The following is a 16,869-nucleotide window of genomic DNA, read 5'->3' on the forward strand; positions in this document are numbered from 1 at the left end:
GTCTGGAGCTGGTTTTCTCCTTCTTCTTTTTAACCTTTTATCCCTTATCTTCCTTGCTTCTGCTAGCTCAAGGCTACCTGTCTCTTTCCTTCAGCTAAAAGACTACACAAGCTGCAGGCCTCCCAATTTTCTTCAAGGTTTTCTTGTTTTTTCCCAGCTTTGGGACTACATTTGGACATGGATGGGGGGATCGGAGCACTGGTGCTTTGGCCCTGACCCTCCCCATCCCACCAGTGCTGAGAGGTTTGCAGGCAGCGCTGCCTGGCCCCAGCTCCCACCAATGCCACCCTGGGAAGGACCCAGTCCACAGCCGCTGTGCTCTCTGGATTTTTATTCTGTGGGTGCTCAGGCCTCTGCAAGCTCGGGGACGTCTTCTGTGTGCCCCGAGAGATCTTCTGCATGCTCTGGGATGTCTTCAGCATGCTTTGGGCTGCCTTCTTTGTGCTCCGGGCTGGCTTCTGTAGCGTGGGGAAGAAGAGGCAGTGTCAAGATACGGCCCCTGGCCGTGCCCTCCTGGGCACCGTAGGGAAGGCGGCTGGGGCAGCGCTTGGCGGCCCCTGGGCCGCCCCGGTGGGAGCGGAGCAGAGAGCTCCGTCCCGGCTCTCACCAAGGACGTGGAGAGTGGCATCTGTGGACCGCTACTCCAGTGGTGGCTTCTGCTGGCGCTTCAGTGTCTTCAGCAGCTCGGGAGCATGTGTCTCCTGGGGGAGAGCAGGGAGGTGTGAATTCTGCTTGGGCCGGAGAGGCCTCGCTGCCGAGCCCTCAGACTCCCGGGGAGCATGCGGCGGGACGGACGGACGCGTCACGCCATGCTCCCCGCTCGGTGCCGGGCCCCGTGGCCCCAGCGTCGCCCCGGGACAGGGCTCACTCACCAGGTAAGAGCAGACCTCGCTCTGCAGCTGTGCTCCACTGCGCCCGATGGCATTCTTGACGACTACCTGCAGCCCCTTTGGCTCGACGAAAGGAGCGCAGACATAGAGGGCTGTCCTGCAAACCTGGAAAAGAGCATTGTGCTCGGTCGTTCCTTCTCCCTTGCCAGGGAGGCAGCTCCTCAGGGAGCCTTTCTGTGGGTTGGCAAATAAGCTCAGGGGGTTCTTACGCTGGATACTGCACAGCTGGGGTCCTGGAGGTGCAGGAAGAGGCTTCCCAATATCTGCTCCACTTCTCCGCTGAAGAACGTGGTGAGATTGTCCTTGGCGCCAGCAGCCAGGGCCGTGTAGAGACTGAAGGCCGCAAAACGAAGGTCCTCTTGCTCCTGCAACCCAGAAAGCCATCTGTGAGCTGGGTCACGAATGCATCGTCTCCCAGCCTCTCTGCAACAACGAAGCATCAGGGACTGACAACTGAGGGCGAGCGAGCACAGCGCTGTTGGCAGTGGCCCTTTGGAAACCAGCTCCAGAACGAGGTCACCTCATCCCGGCCCCGTCCCTGCCATGTGGAAGGTCCCTTCCTCGTCCCACCCCTAAGAAATGGCACCTGAGTGCCGGGGCGCTCGGTGCGTCCCACCCGCAGGAGAGAGAGAGAGAGGGGCCACGGCAGCTGGTTGCCTGGAGGAGCACCTCCACGCAGCACGGGCAGGCCCCTGCCCACCCCACGCCCCTCGGACAAGTGGGAGAAAAGTAGGTTCACTCACGGCATCAAGGAACTTCCTGGTGGAGCGGGCGATGCGTCTGAAGGCCCCGCCCAAGCCCTTCGCCGTCTGCTTTGCAAATATTTCTGCCAGGGCCAACATGCTCTCCGCAGCCACCTCTGGATGGTCCACGTTCCTCATTTCACGCTCCAGTGCTGCCACGATGCTCCTCTTGTGCTTTTGAACCTGCAACGCCAAAGATGCGCACAAGCTGCTCGCGGCTCCTGCCTGCAATGCCCACCCTTTCTCCCCACGTCTGTTCGGCAAGGGGGTGCGGCTGCGGCACAACCCCGTGACGAACGGCACTCGCACGGTTCCCCGCTGCCACCGTGCTGAGCTTGGAGAGCAGCCTGGCCGTTGGGAAGCCCCCATCTGTCCGTGCTGCTCTGCCCCAGGCTCCCGAACTGCCCCGCGGCTCTGCTTGGCTCTCACTCAGCCTCTGCCCGGCTCTCTGCTGGGGGGCTGCAGCCAGAGCAGAGGAAAGTGCGCCTCACCTTCTTGGGCAAGCCACTGACAGCACTGCCCAGGCCTCTCGCTGCCATGTGCTGCACAGCACAGCTCGGATGCTGCAGCTTCTCCAGGAAGAGCCGTACCAGGGGCTTCAGGAGATCCTTCCCCTCAGCTGGCGGGTCCTTCATCAGCTACAAGACAGCCAAAGGTCTGTTAGTGCTGGCATGGGACCTCGGCTGGTCTCTTCCATAAAGAGACACCCCAAGCAGCAGTTTCTTCCGAAAAGCCCTCTGAGCCCGCCCCGCCCCACGCGCCGCCTCACCTCAGCGAAGAAAGCCAGCGCCGTGACCTGCAGGTTTGGCAAGGGGGAGTGCAGCCACGGCAGGAAGGTCTGTATGAGCGCACGCGAGACGAGCCGGGCACGGAGCAGCACACTGCACACAGAGCACAAGCAGGTGACGTGGTCAGGTGGGAAGGCCACGGGCCACGGCCCGAAACGTCCCCTGCTGCGACGCAGGCGCTGCCCTGCCTCCCAGGAGAGCTCCCCAGGCACACGGGAAGGGTCCTGCGGCTGCTTCCCGGGGCACAGCCACCCGCTGGGCTCTCACCTGGTCAGCAGCTGCACGCTGTTGCAGTGCCACTGAGGCAAGTCCAAGGATGGCCACACTCCGTGCCTGCAGAGCACCTGCTGCCACCTCTCATCCAGGCATCTTCTCAGCACTTGCTCCAGAGCATCACAGTAGAGTCTGGCGAAAGAAAACCCACAGAAATCTCACATCGTGGCACCAGAGGGGAAGTTTTGTCTTGGCTCTGCCGAAACGCCCCGGTCCCAGCGCCCCGGGCTGCCCCACGCCTGGGGTCTCCCCTGTCCCGAGAGCTGCCAACCCTGCGCAGGGTTTGACGCCCGGTCTCTCCTGGATCGGTCCAGGGAGAGGAAGGACACGCTGTAATCGGGGACGCAGAGGAGACAGGCCGAGAGCAGCCGTCGGTCCTGTCCCGTCTGGGAACAGATCCTTCTCCAGCAGAGGACAGAAGTCAAACGAGCCCCGGCGACCCGTTTCCACACCTGGGAGACAGGGCAGGCTTGGGAAACAGGGCAGCCCTTTGGCTCCCTCAGCACCACGAACAAACGTGCCTGGCTGGGGAACTGAAGCCCCCCGTTCCCCGCCCCTGCTGCTCCTTACCCGCACAACAGCTCCTCTTGTCCCGTGTCCTTGAAGAGGAGGAGTCCTCTTGGAGGACTCAGAGGGGGAAACAGCAACTCTACCCCCAGTTCGTTGCTGACCCACTGCAGGAGGACTGGAAGGAGGTGAGGAAGCAGGTCCCGGACTGCCTCTGCGGTCAGCAGAGCAGACACTACCTCAGAGATCGCACAGAGGAGCTGCAGGGAAATGTGACCCACAAGAACCTGTTAAACACCGCCTTTCCCACCAGCCCGCTGGTGCCCCTGTCCCCCTGGGGGACTCTTCCTGCCGGCAGGTCTCACACCTGGGACAGCCTCGGATGACCCCCAACTCCCTCACCCTGATGAGCTAAGTTAGAAAGCAGGTGGGAAGCTGCAGAAATGCTTCTGCCGACGAACATACCTTGAGACGATGCGGCTCTTGATCAGCATCGTTGCACAAAGGTCTGGTTTTAGGTGCCTTGTCCAGCCTCTCTGCTAAGTGCCTCAGGACCTGAGGCCCGAGGTCGCTGCTGCCCAGGCTCCTCCAGAGCTGCACCATGTCTCTGCAAGCAACCAGACGTTCACCCGTGAGCCCCGTCCTCTGGCAGCCCTGGTGCCCTCCCCAGAGGCCAAACGCTCTCCTCGCCAGCAGCGGGCATACGATGCCTGCTTCCCCAGAGGCACGAGCGCACGATCTCGCAGAGCCCAGGCTTCTGGGGGAGGAATGGGACCTGCTGCTTCCCTGGATCTGCCTTCCGCAGGCAAGCCTGGGGTTGCTGTTTGGCCACAGCGGGGCAAGGGGGGAGCGCACATACCTCTCTGAGGGCAGTTCTGTCTGGAGGAGGCTGTCCACCACAGGCTGGGGGTGGAAGCCGGCCAGGAGACGGGCTGCCTTGAAGAGCAGGTCCCTGAGGGTGCCCTGCTGCATGGTATACATGGCCTTCCACAGGATGTTCACGACTTCAGGCACCTGCAAGGCAAGGGGCGAGATGGCACACCTCAGCGTATCCTTTGCCTGTGCAGGACCCCAGCACGGTCACTCGGCGCCTGAGCAACGCCTGCCGCCTTGGCACGCTGACAAGCCCTCGTCCCTGAGCCCTGCCTCACGGCTGGGGGCGCGTGTGCTCTCGGCGCTGACGCACACCAATGTGCACACGCGCACACCCCCCTCCGTCGCTGCGTGTGCCTGGGGCCGGCGGTGGCAGCAGCTGAGCGATTTGAGCACACCGAAGGCCTGGGCACGTTTTATGCCCAACAGCCTGGATAATCGCCGGCGCACGGCTGCAGCGATGGGAGATCGCAACCCAGCAGGCTCGGACACCTTGCAGGCAGTGGGGAGGAACGGGAAGGTTGGTGTGTCCCAGCGGTAACTGCCTCGCCCGGGGCAAGGACCTGCGCCGACGGGAGACTTGAGAGTGCAGTGCCTGAGTCCTCGTCAGAGGACCGCACAGAGCAGAACGTGTCAAGCAGCAGCGGTCCCCTCAGCTCCGCGCTCGGGCTGCATTTCTTCAGCCCACACGAGGTGCAGCACAACAGCCAACAGAGAGAAGTCAAGGCCGAGGGGAACAAGGGTCTCCCTTACCTCTGGACGTATTTCCTTTCCGCACGCTTCCAGGAATCCGATCATCCAGTCGCCAGCTGCCTGTGCACGCTCCTCGTTAGCGCATTCGAAGGTCTTCATGATGGCGTCCATGAAGCTCCTGGCCTGTCCCTGGGGGAAGTACTGGCAAACCCCCTGGAGAGACAGGAGAGACACTGTCACAGCTCTGCTCCGGCTCTTTAGAACAGAAAGGAAACTCCAGGGGCCTCTGAGCTCAGCAGCTCGCTGGTCACTGAGAGGGCACTCAGGGCACACTCCTCTGTGCATACGCTGCTTTTTTGTACTTCCTGCAGCGGAGGGGTTTAGAACCATCTCCTCTCGTCTTGTTTCCCTGCGTGCGAAACGCACCTCCTGACAAATGCACTGGGGCCCCCACCTCACTCTCTGGAGCCAGTTACCTTCGCTATTTTGGCAGGGTCCTCACACAGAGACCCGTCCTCCGTGCTCTTCAGCCTCTCACACAGCTCCTTGCAGTCAGGCACTTGGAGCACCGCTCTCCTGGTCTTCGTCATGCCACATGCTGTGAGGGAAGGGAGTCCTGGTTAGGGGAACTGAATCTCTGGCGCCAGACGTGGATAGAGGAGGCTGGGGAGCAAAGGCCAGGGCCCTCCCAACCCTCCCGTGGCAGGATGCCACCAGCCCGGCTCCGTGGCTGACACATCCCGGGCCGCACAGAGCCCTCCTTCCCCTGGAGCTGTTTTGGGGCTGTGGGGTCCCAGCAGCCGCAGGCCTCTGCTCCCAGCTGCTGCGTCCCCAGGTCCTGCACCGGGCACCAGCGTCTCCGGGAGGGAGCAAACCTCCCCGCAAATTCCTCAGCGCAGACGCTGCTCACTGAGGAGGGGGCAGGAGCTCGCTTCCAACCGATTTCTTAGTGGGAACGGTGATTGTGCAGGGCCACAGAGCGCCCCGTCCACTCCCCTCATTCGTCGCGACAGTGTTTCTTGACTGGCTGGGAAGGGACGTAAACAAAAGCCCTCGCTGGGCAGGGAAGGAAGAGAAGATGGGGCTGATGGGGGCCAGGAAGAACCCGCTTTCCTCACCTTGGATCCGGAGGAGGCAGCTGAGGCAGGCCCCTGCCCTCTGCCGGGACGTGGCCTGGGAGTCGCTCAGCAGAGGCCCCAGCACGCCGACCAAGGAGCCGAACTGCGAGCAGGTGCGTTCCCTCTGCGGGGGCGAGAGGCAGGAGGAAGCTCGCAGGCAGCCCAGTGCCTGCTCGCCTCCCCAGGCCATGGCCAGGCGTCGGGGTCGTGGCCAGCAGGGAGAGGGGACGGGGCACGCGGGGCTCCCTACTCACCGAACACTTGAAGAGCTCTTCGTAAGTGCCCAGCAGCTGGGCGCAGACCTGCAGGGCCCTCTCTCGCTCCCATGCTTTCGTTGACGTGAGGTGGCGCAGCAAGATCTGGGGTGGAGCACATGCGTCTCGTGACGGGTGTCCTTCTCTCCCCAGCACCCCTCTCTGCCTCCCTCCTCTTCTGGCCCCTTCCCGCAGGGCCTGCCCTGCGGCTCCGCGTGGCCCCAGCCCCGCCGAGCACCGGCACTGCCACCCCCCTGCCCCGCTCGCTCCACGCACCCCTGCCCTCACCCAGGAGCCGTTTCCCCACCGGCATCTCCCTGTGCCAGCCTGGCACTTGGGAGCCTGGCTCTTGGCTTTGCCTCCCGCAGGGCCCGTTCCTTTGCCTGCCCTGGCACTGCGGCAGGGAACGGATCCTCCTCTGGGCATCCCCTAAGGCCCCAACTCTGCCCCACTGCCTCATGGATACTCACGGAGACCACGTCCGCGAAGGCGCTGGAGGTCCCTTCTGCTTTGAGAAGGGCTGACACAAGCTGGCCCAGAGCTTCCTCACACGATGCCTGCAGAGACTGAAAACGGGAAAGGAGGAGTGAGGCTGAGCACCGCGGCAGCTGCCAGGGCACAGGGAGCGCTGAGGTGTGCAGGGAAGGGCTGGCAGGTACCTGCAGCTCTGTCTCCTCAGGAGGGCACGACAGGACTCTCCAGCAGCACACAGCCACCTGGGAGCACCTGTTCTCCCAGTCCATGCAAGGCTTCAGCGTGCTGGATGGAGAAAAGAAGGAGAGAACAGTGAGGGGGTTTACCAGCAATCTCCAGAGTGGCCCAAACGCCGACTGGGTTTGAGCCCCAGACCCGGCCCCCCCAGCCCGTGCTGGTGAGCTCCAGCTCCGGCAGTTCCTGGCAGCTCCCTGGCAGCGGCCAAGCACTCACCCCCAGGGGCAAGGAGACCCCCCCCAGGTGCCCGTTCCTTGCCCTTCCCGTCCCCTGGAGAGCCAGGGGCTTTCTGCCGGCACAGCGCTCATGGCTCGCTGACCATGACAGCCCAGCCCCGTCTCTGTGGATGCGGCCCCCCAGCCCCAACAGCCCCCCGGCCTTTGGAAGTCACCCAGGATGGGGCACGCCGTTCCGGCCCAGAACCCCGCAGCTCCCTGCCCCGTACTCGAGACCACTGGGGCTGCACCAGCCGGCTGGGCTGGGACGCACAGCGAGCCCCCACAGCCTGGGGCACAGACCTCACCTCAGCTGCTCCAGGAGCTGAAGCATCTTGAGATGCACTTGGGACACAGGGGTGTCGCAGGCATCCTCCTCCATCAAGTCCTGCAAGTCCCAGAGAGACGCACTCAGGGCGGGCTGTGGCACGGAGAGCCTGCCCACCCGCCCCAGGAGCCGGCTCTGCTGACAGGCCTGCGCCCGCACCAGCCCCTTCATCCCCACGGCCACCACAGAGCCACCGTGCTCCCCAGCCACCGAGTGCCAGCTCCCCAGGGCCCAGAAGCTGGGGACAAGGCTTCGGGAGCTCAGGAGCTGGTGGGTGGCCGGGGGAGACCATCGCACCTCCCCTGCGGGCAGCCCCGGCTCCAGGCACTCACCAGCAGGATCTCTAGCACCTCCGGCTTCTTGCAGAGCCTGAAGCTGTGCTTGGTGTCCGCAGCCTGGATGGCACAGGTGACCTCCTTGATGCCGTTCAGCAGGGCGAGCTTGTGCTGCAGTTCCTGAGACCCGAGAGAGAAAAACACCAGTTGAACTGCTTGAAGAGCTGGGAGAGGAACACGGGCGAGGGGTTCTTAGGGGCTGGGGTTGGTCCTGGACATTCAGGACAAACCACTCAGGGGACGTTCAGAAAGAGACCGTCCACCTCGGCACGTGGGGGCCCCCAGCCCTCCCTGCCCCTCTGTGCCCCACGCTCCTACCTTTCTGCAGGCATGGAAGAGCTCCAGGATGTTGGCCAGGATGTCTTCCTCCACGCAGGCCAGCAGTTCTGACTTGGGCGCGTGCAGTGCAACCTTGCCATAGGTAAGCATGGCTGCAGCCCAAGCGGCCTGAGCTCTCTGGTGTCCCTTCTGCGCCTGTGTTGAGTAAGATGCCCCGAGATGTCAGTCCGCTGGCCCTGCTGTGCCCCAGGACTCGACGAATTTGTGGGGCTGGGGAGCGGGGCTGTAAGGGGCTGTGTGGCTCAGCTGTGCAGGGCCGTGGAAAACCATCCGAAGGAGTTTGTCCCATTCCTGCCCTGAGGTGAGCAGCCTGTGCCCGGCAGGGGCGTACTGGCCATGAAAGGCTTGCCCATGGCCCCCAGGTGAGGGGCAGAGCCAGCAAGAGCTCACAGGGCTCCGGCTCCTGGCCCTCAGCTTTCTGGAGGGGGCAGTGTGTCTTAGGTAGCTCTTACGGGAGGGGTAAATGCAATGTGGCTGCCACGACTCGGCCGCCACTGTTCAGGAAGTGAGAACAGGGCAAGAGAAGGCCGAACACTAAAACCCTGCACCCATTACCTTTCGACGTCTGTCGAATGCGATGAGCCACTGGGTGAACTCACGCATTGCATCCAGGGCCAGGTAGAAGTGGCGCTCAGCAGCATAGGAGACCACTGAAGCTATTCCCTGCAGTGATGGAGAAATGGGAGTGAGCTCTGGCACACGCTGGCCAGTCCTGGCCAGCTACGACGGCAAGGCAGGACATTGCCCGAGGGAAACAGCAGCTACAAGGAAATGAAAAAGGTCCGGAGCAGGGCTGGGACGAGGGGACACCGGGCAGAGCAGGGGCAGGAGAGGAAACCTCACCTGTCTGTCACATGGGCTGGTGGCATCTGTTTCTTTTAAGTATTTCAGCAGCTGCCCTTGGACGTGGGTGAGCTGCCGACAAGAGGCCAGCACTGTGCCGAGAGCCTGGTACAGGAAGTTCTGAAAGAGAAGAGACCGAGACCGAGACGTGGTAACGGCGCGGCTTGTCAGGACAGGGCCTGGCCGCGACAGGCCCCAACAGCCCAGGGAGCAGCCGCGGCGCCCGGCTGTAGCCGACCCTGGGCAGCACGGAGGGAAGCATCTTTGGGGCGAGGGCAGGGGGAGCGGTGACGACAGCCCGCACGGGGAACGCGCTCCTTCAGCCCCAGCCCCGGAGCTGGGTGCCCCGGGGCTGTGCTGCCAGGAGGGTGCAGGCAGGGCGCAAACCTTGTCCTCGGCGCTGCTGGAGGGGTTGCTCAGCTGCTGGCTCAGCTCCCGGCTCAGGCACACGACCCATGGCTGGTCCACCAGCATCTCCTCCACCGACTCCGTCAGGAACTGGGGGGGAACACGACAGGAGGCAAATGTTGTCTCGCCCTTTGCCCGGGCCTTTCACGTTCACGTGCCCCAGGAGCTGTCGGGGCACAACTGCCCACAGCCTCACCCCCAGGGATGCTGTACCTTAAGCAGATAGCACTGCCACTCTTCAGAGTCCAGGAAGCCCTCTGTTTTTTCTGGAAAGCAAGAGGAAGCAAAATGCCTCGCTGTCACTTAAGCCAGCACCGGAGAAGAAAGAGTTCAGTGCTCTCCTTCCCTGGGAGCCAAAAACCCCAGAAGTCCCGGGCTTGAAAGGGCCTAAAATTGCCTGCACCAAAGCTCTTGCCAGGCTGCAGACCCCGGCTGGATCCCAGGGACATTGGCCAGAGCCACCGACTCAAGCCGGGGAAGGAAAGACTGACTGGGGCCGATCGCCGCTGCCCGACTGTGATCCCCGCACTACTCGAGCACCGTGCCCCAGCGTGCACAGCCGCACACATTTTCTCCTGACAGACCCAACACTTGCAGCCCATTTAGGGCCTCCTCCCAGGCTACTGCGCTGCCCAGCGTGGGACCGAGCTGCCCAGAACGGCTGCTGCAGACCTGCCCCAGGCACTCGGCCTTCCAGAGCCAGGGGCGCTGGTCCCACCCCTGTCCCAAGCACCGTCCCAGCAGGGGCAGGGGGACACTGCCCAGACCTGCCCTCCATGGGGACATCGATGGCCCCGTCCACCCCTGGGACGAGCTGATCCCAGCAGATCGCTGCCCCCAGCCTCCACGCTGGCTGCCTGGAAGGGGGACGGCAGCGGTTCCCCTACGCCATGCTGGGAGGCTGTTTTCCTGCCCCCTCCAGCTCTCCTGAGCCCGGCCCTCCACACTGGCACCTTACCTTCAAGGTACTGCAGCATGCGGGGGATGCGGATGGGCCACAGTCCCCTCAGGGAGCTGTGGATCCTGCTCTGCAGGGCCTGCAGCAGCTGTAGGGCAGCAACCGCGCATTCTCTGCACTGATCACAAGCCGCCACCACCTAGACGAGGACAGAGAGAGACGGGGTCACTCCTTCCACCAGGGACGCGGCTTCTCCCACGAGGGAGCTCGACTCTGCCTCGGCGCCTCCCCCCACGTGCTTCCAGCCCCAGGGAGGGAGCGGGATCCCCAGCTCGTGGGCTTGGGCACGCTGGGACGCGCTGCCTCCTCCTCGGGGCTGCCAGCAAAAGCATCCCTGCCCCAGCATCTCCCCCTGCCCCTGGCCAGAAAAGCTCTTGCCCCGGGGCCCCGCTACTCACCAACAGCCGAACCAGTAGGGCCTGTGGCGTGGGCTTCTTGGCTGCAAGGAGGAAAAAAGGCAGGGTGAGCCCCTGAGCACCTCTGCACCCAGCCCCTCGCACCTTCGACGCCCCGACGCGGGGCTGAGAGTACCCATGCAGCTGCAGAGCTGGCCTGGGGGCTGCCAGGGTGCAGGGAGGCATGCACCAGGCAGGCCCCTGGCCGAGCCCGGCACAGGTTGCTGGGGCACCTTCTGGTCCCACCTTGCTCCTGGACGTCAGCAGGCTTCTCGGTGTCCTCTTGCCCTTCCGTTTGCTTCTGCCTCTCGATCAGGGCTTGGAGACAACGCAACAGCGGGACCAGCATGCCGCAGTACTGGGCCGGCACCACGTACTGCAGGAGCCGTGGCCACAAGAGCTGCAGAGGAGGAGGAGGAAGTTTGGCACATCAGCATTCCCATCTCGGCTCAGAGGTGAAAAGGATGGCTTGCGCATCCCTTGGAGCCCATTAGGGTCGAGCTCCGGGGGGGCAGGCGAGGGCTGGCAAAAACACCCTGAAGGTGAAAAGTGGCTGCAGCAGCAGGGAGCAGGACCACTTACTTCGGTCATCCCTTCCACAGAGAGATCCAGAGACTCCAGGATACCTATGCACTGGGCCTGAAGGTCTCTTTCCTCTTGGACGTCTTCTACCGCCTGCAAGACAGCGTTGGGAAACCCCCCATTACTCTCAGCTCCCACCTCAGGAGGCTCTGTGGAGGATGAGGACAGCCAGGCCCCACTCAGGGGCCACGTCCCAGCCCCAAGGAAGTGCTGGGCAGCTTGGGAGCAGCGAGCGCTGCACAGGGCTGTCGGGCACACGAGGTTCTGCGGGGCCCAGGCGATGCTGCGAGTGCCACTGAGGGAGCTCTCGGCACAGCCTGGGCACGGGACCGAGCCGCGGGTGTCCCGCTCTGTCCTTACCAGTCTGTCCGAGGCCCGCCTGAACTCGACAAAGATGTGCGCCACCACATCCCATGCCAAGCAGCTCGGGATGCTGACGCTGAGCAGATCCTTGATGAAACCCAGGAGCGCTCTCCTCAACTGCCAAGGAGACAGGGTGGTTACGGTCTGCCCCGCCAGCAGCCAAAGGGAAGCCACCTTTGCCTGGGGGCAGCCCTCGCAGCCCGTGGAGAGGCAACGAGTGCACAGGAGAAGCCTTCGCTGCCAGGGGTCGGGGCTAGGCTTTGTACAGCACAACAACCTGCCCGCTCTGGGGGCTTTCTCTGCCCCACTGGTCTCGCTGTTCCTTCCTAAATGAGCTCACCTGGGTGCCGGACTCAGTGAACAAGGGCTGCACGGCCTCTACAATTAGGGGCAGCTTCTCTCTCACTGCAGGTTCTGCAAGAGACACAGAGAGGTATGCGTTCAGGCAGGGCTCAGATGGCAGAAGGGATCCCTCGAAGCTCCCAGGCTTTTCACAGACGAGCGGGACAGCACAGCAGGGCTGGGCTCTGACTGCAGGGGAAGCACTGGCGTCCCAGAAGGACTTTGTTTCTGCCGCTACTACTGCGTTACAGGGCCTGAAAGCTCTGACAGCAGATAGCTTCAGCCCCCTGACTGCCCCAGCCCTGGCTGGCGGCCCTGGCCTGTGGTACTGACCGTCAGAGCGGGCCACAGCTCCCAGCAGAGTCAGCGCTGTCCCGCGGGAGCCCTGGTTCTCGCTGCTCAGCTGGGACAGCAGGAACGTGACCGTCTCCTCCGGGTAGATTCGAGCTGCGGGCCAGAAACCACGTTTTGCATGAATAGTCAGCAAAACCCCATGGCTGAGGTTCACAAGGAAGTTGGGAGAACACGACAGGCATCGTCCCATTCCCTCCCTTACCTTGAAGCACAATGCACTGCCTCAGTTCTTCTTTATGGCCTGCACTGTGCTGCCTGGTCTCGTCCCCAAGCTGTGGGAGAAAGGTCCATTTTAGAGAAAGATCGCAGGCAGAGCAGCGATCAGAGGCTGCCTTTTGGGTCCCGGCACTCCAGAGTCCTCCTGCCAGGTGGCTGAGAGGGAAGTGCTGAAGGAACTGAGCTGCCCCTCGGGCCTGCACAAAACAGCCAGGATCAGGGTGCTCACAGCCTCGAGGCACCTCCAGGAAGGTCCCGGTGGAAGGACGCCCTGCCCTGCCCTGCCCCTCTGTGGCAATCCGGCCTGCAGGACCTGGGCCAGCAGCACAGGCACGGGCTCCCTTTACCTCGTGGTGCACAGCAGCAGCGATGGCACGGAGCTTGTCCTTGGGGGCGACAGCGTGAAGTTCCTCCAAGGTCTTCAGGAAATAATGGAGGCTCTACAAGAGAAGGGAGAGGACGAGTGGGTTAAAGCCACTGAAGCCACGTGGGAAGGAAGAAACCCAGCACGCCTGTGGCATGGGGAACCCCTAACCCCAGCTCCCAGGGAGAACCCCAAAGCTCCTGCCCAGGGCTTCCTGCTCACCTGGGTTGTTCTCTTCCTGCCCGAGCAGCCCAGGAAGCCTCACAGCTCCCCTGCTGCCCCCCTGCCTTCTCGGAGGGCTCCCCGACACCTCGTGGCACTCACACCACAGCCGCACCAGACCCCGCGCAACGCCTCACCTCTGTCACCCGGGAAGTATCTTGGACCTCCTGGTACTGCTGCAGGAGCCAGACGACCTGCTTCCACACCCGGTCCTGGTGCTGCGCATCATGGAGGACGACAGCCATCATAGCAGTCACTGCTCCGAAGATGGCCTGCTTGTCCTGCAGAGGGAAGAGACGAGATGCTCTGAGGGCTGTCTAGCACTCGGCGTCCCCCAGCACATGCCTGCCTTTGCACAGAGAGGGCTTTCCCTTTCCCTTCTGCCCCACAGAAGGGCTCTCTCCAGAGGACAGCAAGCATTCCCCTGCCAAAGGGCCCTGGGGCCCAAGCACTTGCCAGCTGGGAGCCCCCAGCCCCGGGCAAGGCGTCAGCCCGCCCGCTCCCTCCCCTCACCCCTCTGCTCCCACCCAGGGGGCACGGGCAGCCCCAGCCAGGCACAGCCCCGCTGCTGCCCCAGCAGCGCTCACCTCCTCCTTCTTATGGCGGCCCAGCCAGTTTACCACAGCGTGGCAGAACAGGGAGTACACCTGCTCGCAGAGCTGCTTCTCCCCGATGCGAGGGAAGGGGCACTGCTCCCAGGCGTTGAAGTAAGCGTTGATCGCCCTCGACCACTGCTCCAGCACTGCACCAGAAGGAAGGAGCTCGTCAAAGTCTGCAACAGGCAGCGTGCCTGGCTCCCTCACCCACGCCTGCGTGGAGCAGTCCCTGGCTCACCAGGCGTCGGCTTGGGACTGCCAAGTGCTGCGCTCCCGGCATCTGAACTAAAATACGGTGCCCCTTCTCCCCTTCTGCACACCGCACCTCCTCCTCCTCCTCCTCCTCCTCTTCCTCGCAGGCCTCTTCCCCTCCAGCACTTACCATTGCAGCCCCCGCCCTGCCCTTCCCAAAGTTTGCCCCCCAGCGCAGGACCACGCCGCGATCCGAGCGAGGCACCGAGGGCCTGCCCGGCCCCTTCCCCTCTACTCACCACTGCAGATGGTGCGCAGGATCCGGCTGCTCTCCACTTGTCTCAGCATGGCGTGCAGAGCAAGGAGCGTCATTTCGACGAAGGGGATGCACCGCAGGGCTGCAGAGAGAGGACAGGCAGAGGGACAGAGGGAGCCACGGTCAGCCAGAGCCAGAGCAGCACCGCGGGCAGGAGGGCTGGGGCTGCCGGGCTGGGGGACGTGTCAGAGGGACAGGGGAGGTCGCTGCGGGTTCAGTCCCCAGCAGCTTCCACCCTTGCAGCACTGGCATTGGGGTGGTGGGGCGGAAATCCCAGCTCCAGGCGAGGAGGTGCCACAACCCCACAGCCCTCCGGCCCAAAACAGCGTTCAGGGAGGGGCAGGGTCCCTGCTCCTGGCCGTCATGGACCATAACCCAGAGCACGAGGCCAAAGGGGCCATACCATAGCTGCTGGCCAGTTTGCTCAAGGTGGTGAGCACAAACTCCTGGCATGCTCCTCCCCTCATGGTCTTCAGGTGGCCCTGGAGCTCGGACATCACAAATCCAAAGTGGGAACGAGCCAGAGCCACCAGGACGTCACCAGCAGCTGCTGTCACATTGTTCATTGCACCCTGAAAAAGAGCCACAGGTGAAATGCTGCCCAGGAGAAAGGCTGAGGCACCAGGTCAGGCCCTGCTGGCCAGTGAGGACCACGGGGCTTCAGCTCATCGTTTTGCTGTCAGAGCCACTGGCGAGACGACCGCGTCTCCCCCACAGAACACCCCCGGGACAGCTGTGCCCGAGCTGGGACGCGTCCCCAGAGCCTCTGCGTTAAGCAGGAGTCGCGCGAGGCAGGAACTGGGGGACTGCACGGCCCAACTCCGGCCCTGGGAGGTGGCGCACACGTCGCCTGGCGTGGAGGAGCTCACCACGCTCTGCACAGTCTGGAGCAGGGCTGGATACGGCCTTTCCCCTAGCGGGATGCGCTCCCTGGGAGAGGGAGCAGCCACAGGGGCACTGGGGAAGTCCCCAGGCCTGAATCCCAGTGAACCATCTGTGCGCCACTCCATGTCACACCCACAGCTGGGGAGAGGCAGGCTGCTCCGTTCGCCCTTCTAGAGAACAAGCTCACCTGGGCTGCCTTCATGTCTCCAGACACCTCTGCGAGCACTCGGTTCACAACGCCGCTCTGCAGACGGGTATCATCTCCTTGCAAGACATGCTGGAGGCGGCGGTAAGTCTCCGCTCGGTCACCCTAGGGAGAGACCACGACACCACTTGCTTTGCCCTTATTCCCGGGCAGCTGCGAGCTGCTGCCCCTCACTCTAGAGTGAGAGCCCACAAGCAGCACCACCGCGTCCTGTCCCAGCTTGTGTCCAGCTACACAAAGGAGCCGAGGGAGCAGCAGCCCTGGGAACCGACCAAGCACCAGGCACCAGCCTGGGACCATGGTACAGGGCCAGGACAAGGATGGATGCTTGGGCAGCTCCAGGCTGAGCTGCTGCGGGAAAGGAGGCAGCGCAGCAGCGTCAGCCCAGCGTGACCGCAGGATCAGCCTTTGGGGACCGGGCACCAGCAGCAGGACAGAGGGGCCATCAGGCAAGACCCCTCGGTGGCACCCAGGGTGGAGGGGAGCCCTCAACCCCCCACGGCACAGCGGGATGTCCGCAGCTCACCTCTCTGTCTTGCAGCTTCTTTAACAAGGAATTCACGACGGTGGCAGAGATGGCAACAGTCTCAGACCCTGTCTCTCTGCCACCGTCCTCATGACGTGTAGGTCCAGTCCTGACCCCTACACAAGCAAAGGAAGCTGGAAGGAAACAACCAAACAGTTTGCGTCAGCTTGGCTGGCTGTGGGGATTCGCACCAGGTTGGGGCGGGCATCCTCCCAGCCTGGAGAGGAATCCTCCCCAGCACCAACAGCACAGGCTGGGGTCCCCATCTCTGGTCGTGCTGGGAACTCATAGGGATGCAGCCCCCGGCCTCCCCCTGCCCCTCACCAAAAAATCTTCTCAGCCTCCCCATCACAGCAGGATCACCCCAGAATCTCTCTCCAGGTCCTCCTCCTGTGGCCGCCGAGAAGCAATGGGCCACCTGCGCTCACCGCAGCAGCTATGAGGCACCCAGCCATTGTGACCTCCCTGAGGGCTGCCATGGATACGGGGACACATCACAGGGCAGGGCCGGAGGTGGCAGCACCCCCATGGCCCAAACCCACAGCATATCCCCACCCTCCATCGCTCCAGTTCGCTCCGGTCCTTGCGTGGTTTTCAGCAACGGCCTTCCGTGCGCTTCTCTGCCCAGCCCCGGTCCCATCTGGTTCCACTCTCCAGGGGCCCCAGGTCCCTGGAGAAGGGAGAGGACGAGTGGGTTAAAGCCACTGAAGCCACGTGGGAAGGAAGAAACCCAGCACGCCTGTGGCATGGGGAACCCCTAACCCCAGCTCCCAGGGAGAACCCCAAAGCTCCTGCCCAGGGCTTCCTGCTCACCTGGGTTGTTCTCTTCATGCCCGAGCAGCCCAGGAAGCCTCACAGCTCCCCTGCTGCCCCCCTGCCTTCTCGGAGGGCTCCCTGACACCTCGTGGCACTCACACGCACACCACAGCCGCACCAGACCCCGCGCAACGCCTCACCTCTGTCACCCGGGATGACACCAGGCACACGACCCATGGCTGGTCCACCAGCATCTCCTCCACCGACTCCGTCAGGAAC

At 63.5% G+C, this 16,869-nt stretch overlaps 1 protein-coding gene across 1 annotated transcript; it reads right to left on the reverse strand.

The window, feature by feature from the left end:
• Nucleotides 1-316: 316 nt before the first annotated feature.
• On the reverse strand, nucleotides 317-16,528 carry LOC136790779 (maestro heat-like repeat-containing protein family member 2B). Its single transcript, XM_066996559.1, has 40 exons — nucleotides 16,159-16,528; nucleotides 15,835-15,968; nucleotides 15,291-15,413; nucleotides 14,622-14,790; nucleotides 14,202-14,300; nucleotides 13,702-13,856; nucleotides 13,252-13,395; nucleotides 12,876-12,968; nucleotides 12,515-12,584; nucleotides 12,292-12,405; nucleotides 11,957-12,030; nucleotides 11,614-11,733; nucleotides 11,254-11,346; nucleotides 10,918-11,071; nucleotides 10,675-10,715; nucleotides 10,277-10,415; nucleotides 9,532-9,584; nucleotides 9,298-9,408; nucleotides 8,911-9,030; nucleotides 8,623-8,730; nucleotides 8,047-8,202; nucleotides 7,726-7,848; nucleotides 7,374-7,453; nucleotides 6,799-6,898; nucleotides 6,610-6,705; nucleotides 6,140-6,244; nucleotides 5,886-6,009; nucleotides 5,244-5,365; nucleotides 4,828-4,980; nucleotides 4,061-4,215; nucleotides 3,667-3,808; nucleotides 3,265-3,461; nucleotides 2,689-2,826; nucleotides 2,403-2,514; nucleotides 2,125-2,271; nucleotides 1,634-1,816; nucleotides 1,100-1,255; nucleotides 873-995; nucleotides 608-701; nucleotides 317-458 (listed from the first exon to the last, which is right to left on the reverse strand). Exons 1-39 carry the CDS (start codon nucleotides 16,181-16,183, stop codon nucleotides 639-641), a joined length of 4,614 nt encoding a protein of 1,537 aa, XP_066852660.1. The 5' UTR covers nucleotides 16,184-16,528; the 3' UTR covers nucleotides 317-458; nucleotides 608-638.
• Nucleotides 16,529-16,869: the final 341 nt, after the last annotated feature.

This window comes from Anser cygnoides, chromosome 4 (assembly GCF_040182565.1).
Source record: "Anser cygnoides isolate HZ-2024a breed goose chromosome 4, Taihu_goose_T2T_genome, whole genome shotgun sequence".
NCBI lineage: Eukaryota > Metazoa > Chordata > Aves > Anseriformes > Anatidae > Anser > Anser cygnoides.

Excerpts from the sequence above, each read along its gene's own strand:
- LOC136790779 (XM_066996559.1), bottom strand. The coding sequence starts at position 16,183 with ATGGGGAGGCTGAGAAGATTTTTTG. Across the intron at positions 15,969-16,158 it reads GAGGCTGAGAAGATTTTTTG|CTTCCTTTGCTTGTGTAGGG; the intron begins GTGAGGGGCAGG and ends GTTTCCTTCCAG. Across the intron at positions 4,216-4,827 it reads GAAAGGAAATACGTCCAGAG|GTGCCTGAAGTCGTGAACAT; the intron begins GTAAGGGAGACC and ends CTTGCCTTGCAG.